The following is a 3,137-nucleotide window of genomic DNA, read 5'->3' on the forward strand; positions in this document are numbered from 1 at the left end:
GTTTCTTTGTACATTTTTATCTCTTGCTTTTCTTTCCAAATTATTTTTGCATAGTGACTGGAATGTTGATATAAGATTTTAATGTTGATTTAAGGAAAAGAATGTCGATTCAGCTAAATTCGTTAAAAGTACTGCTTTTATTTGTTGCCTCTGAATATTGAAAGACGCAGACGATAAAAAAAGAGAAAACTATTCGGGTCTTTTAAGCAACACTTTCGATGACAACCATTTTAACTGCATATGCCACTAGGGTTCACTCACTTGAATCAGTGTTGATGGCTTTGTCGGTCACGTCGCTGCAATTTTTGTTTATGCGTGCAATCTCGTTTCTCACGTATGCGGCTTTGGCTCTGGTGGGTAAGGCTGACTGGTAGGGGACGAAAAGTTTTTTATTAGCGGCTTTTCTTTAGAAGTTGGTAAATATGGAGCCTTCCTCTGTGATCCTGATATATATATATGTATATATATATAAATGTGTGTGTGTGTGCATAAAGCGTAGAAGAACGCCATTTTACCTGTGAATACAACCTACTAGATAATTTCAAAGAGTGAAGTTTATATGGCCCTGTCTTGTATTTGTATTCTTTAGCCCACGGGTTGTTATTGCTTGATATTGAGATTCATTTCAGCCAAAATCTACAAAATAGTTTTAAGAGTAAAATTATAGAATCCGGTGTTATTTCAAGACATCAGGCTCGGCTGGAACTAAGAGACGTGTCCTTTCTTCAGCACTATCAACAAGAAAAACACTATAACGAAAACATCAAAGGAATGAGGAAATTTCTTTGTTTTCATTTCTGAAGAATTTCTTGGAGAATAGTAAATGTAGGCGTCATGGTTTTGCCAGAAATGTGTTGAAAGGCGATCGTTATCATTTCCCACATGTTTATCCTAGCAATTCTGCCGAAGGAAAACAGTTTCCGAATATGAACAAAAATATTTTGCTTTTAAAATGATGGTATTTGAAGATGTTTTTGGTGCAGCAGACTCAAATAAAGGAAAAAATAGAATTTGTGTTAATGTGAAATGTCTGTGAATGCGTTAAACTGTTTTAGGCATTCAATAGTTGAGATACGTAAAATTTTGTGCCTCTATATATTAGGAACACCGCACACACATGCGCGCGCGCATCTAACTATGATACTATTTTGTTGTTTTGTGTTTGAAGCTACTAAATACTGAGTTCAAATCCTTGTTACTGTACTACTGCTTGTGCTGAAAGAATGTTATATTCTCCTAAATAGACGATGTTTGAGAGAAATACCATGTAGTAATTTTGGTTCCTTTGACAAAGAATTATGAATATAAGTACAACGAGGTTGGTGGTCCTTATTACCTAGAGTTTACTTCAAGACAAGGGGATTGCTATCTGTAAAATTTAATCACTAACCTTCACATAGATACTGGCTTTCTGAGTCATCCCGTTCTCAACGGCATCATGAATCTAAAAGAAGTGAAATATTTCCAGAGAGGAATCGAAACATCACTAACCGTCATACTCAACAATAGTCGTATACAAACAGATACTATAGAACCTGAATCGACTGTTAAATTATGAAGAGTTCATTCATTTATCTTATGCAACGAAATATAGTTACAGTGACCGGATGATGAGTGTATAGGAAGAGGCGTATCCATGGTCATTCCAAGTCTGCAGGAAGGGGCCATTTTCAAGGTTTGAACAGGTAAGACGGGACAATGTTTCCTTCAAGACCAGTGATATTAATGTGGCTGATGTTCCATTTAAAGTGTTGAAAGTTGACAGGTGCAGGAAAGACATAGGCACAGATTTAATTCCAGAGAAGTAGAAGGACGGAAACTGGCTAATACGGGTTCAGAGTAGGGGACATGATAAAGGTAATAAGATTGGGAGTTACATGTATGACGGGGACGCCTGAGAGAAGACTTGGTTTTTCTTCGAGTAATCATTAAGGTGAACTTGTAATTACATCAGTATTTGGAAGAGTGAATATATATATGACAAGCAAGGGAGGCATAGTTCCCTACAGCATCTGGGTCATAGCCAGGTCACCAGTGATTTCGCATTTGATTAATGCTCGTTAGTGGCTTTCTCGTAGCTATGAGTTGTTTTGACTCTTATTTCTAGCAATGATGATGCTAACTAGTACTCTTTGTCACTTTATTGACGTCTATACTTCTTCTTTTCGGTTATAAATTGCGAATAAACCACATTTCGGTTGTAAATTGCGAATTATACACACACAGACATAGATATTAATAAATAATATATATATATGCATATATGGGTACGGGACGTTACCAATTGTGTGAACAACGAGACAATACGTAGACACAAGGGTTAAATACGTAAACAACGAGAGAAAAGAAATGGAAATCAGGACAAGTAAACGCAGAGAAACGACCTTTCATCAGTTGTCGGCTGTCTATCTACTCCGCACTTCGAGCATTCACCGACAATATGAGTCTTCAAAGACTCATAGGATTTATGGAGGGTCAAAGTTGGGAACAAAAACAGGATAGTGGATACATACAAGAAAACCGAACGAAAACGAATCTGTGTATGTGTGTGTATGTATGTATGTATGTATGTATGTATGTATGTATGTATGTATGTGTGTATGTATGTATGTATGTATGTATTTATATGTATGTCAATGAGTACACTGGTAGACCTAGTTAGCAATATTGTTACTATTTTATGGCCTTTTTTCTCCTTCAGCTATTTTTCTATTTCTTATGTCGAATATACTTCAAATTATTGGCATTCTTTCGTTTCAGGACTCATACCATGTTGTATATCACCTGTATGTGGCTTATATCACTTTCTGTCCAGGTAACGTAATCGATCTTCCTTTAATCTTTTACATCGTTATTCCTATTTCTTTAGTCTGACCTCTCCAAATTTTCTCTTACGGTTTCTTTTCACCCACGAAAGCACTAAGTAATGCTGAAACACATCGTCTCCTGTCTTTATGCGAAATTATCTATCAACTTCCAACTTGATCGCGTCGTCTTCAAGTTACGGTTCAGCTTCCAATGGCATATACTTCTGACATATTCAGTTCGCACACACACACACACACACACACACACACACACATATATATATATGTATATGTATATGCATATAGATGTATATATATATATATATATAT

General features: G+C 36.1%; 1 protein-coding gene across 2 annotated transcripts in view; it reads left to right on the forward strand.

The window, feature by feature from the left end:
- LOC106870936 (thrombospondin type-1 domain-containing protein 4) overlaps nt 1–3,137 on the forward strand; it is a 130,006-nt gene that overhangs the window by 31,685 nt on the left and 95,184 nt on the right. For both annotated transcript variants that reach the window (XM_014917177.2, XM_014917176.2), the window contains exon 2: nt 2,761–2,815. In XM_014917177.2, the coding sequence (XP_014772663.1) occupies nt 2,771–2,815 (45 nt within the window). In that variant the 5' untranslated portion in view covers nt 2,761–2,770. The remainder of the gene's footprint in view (nt 1–2,760; nt 2,816–3,137) is intronic.

The sequence above is a fragment of the Octopus bimaculoides genome, chromosome 12, assembly GCF_001194135.2.
Source record: "Octopus bimaculoides isolate UCB-OBI-ISO-001 chromosome 12, ASM119413v2, whole genome shotgun sequence".
In the NCBI taxonomy this organism is placed as follows: Eukaryota; Metazoa; Mollusca; class Cephalopoda; order Octopoda; family Octopodidae; genus Octopus; species Octopus bimaculoides.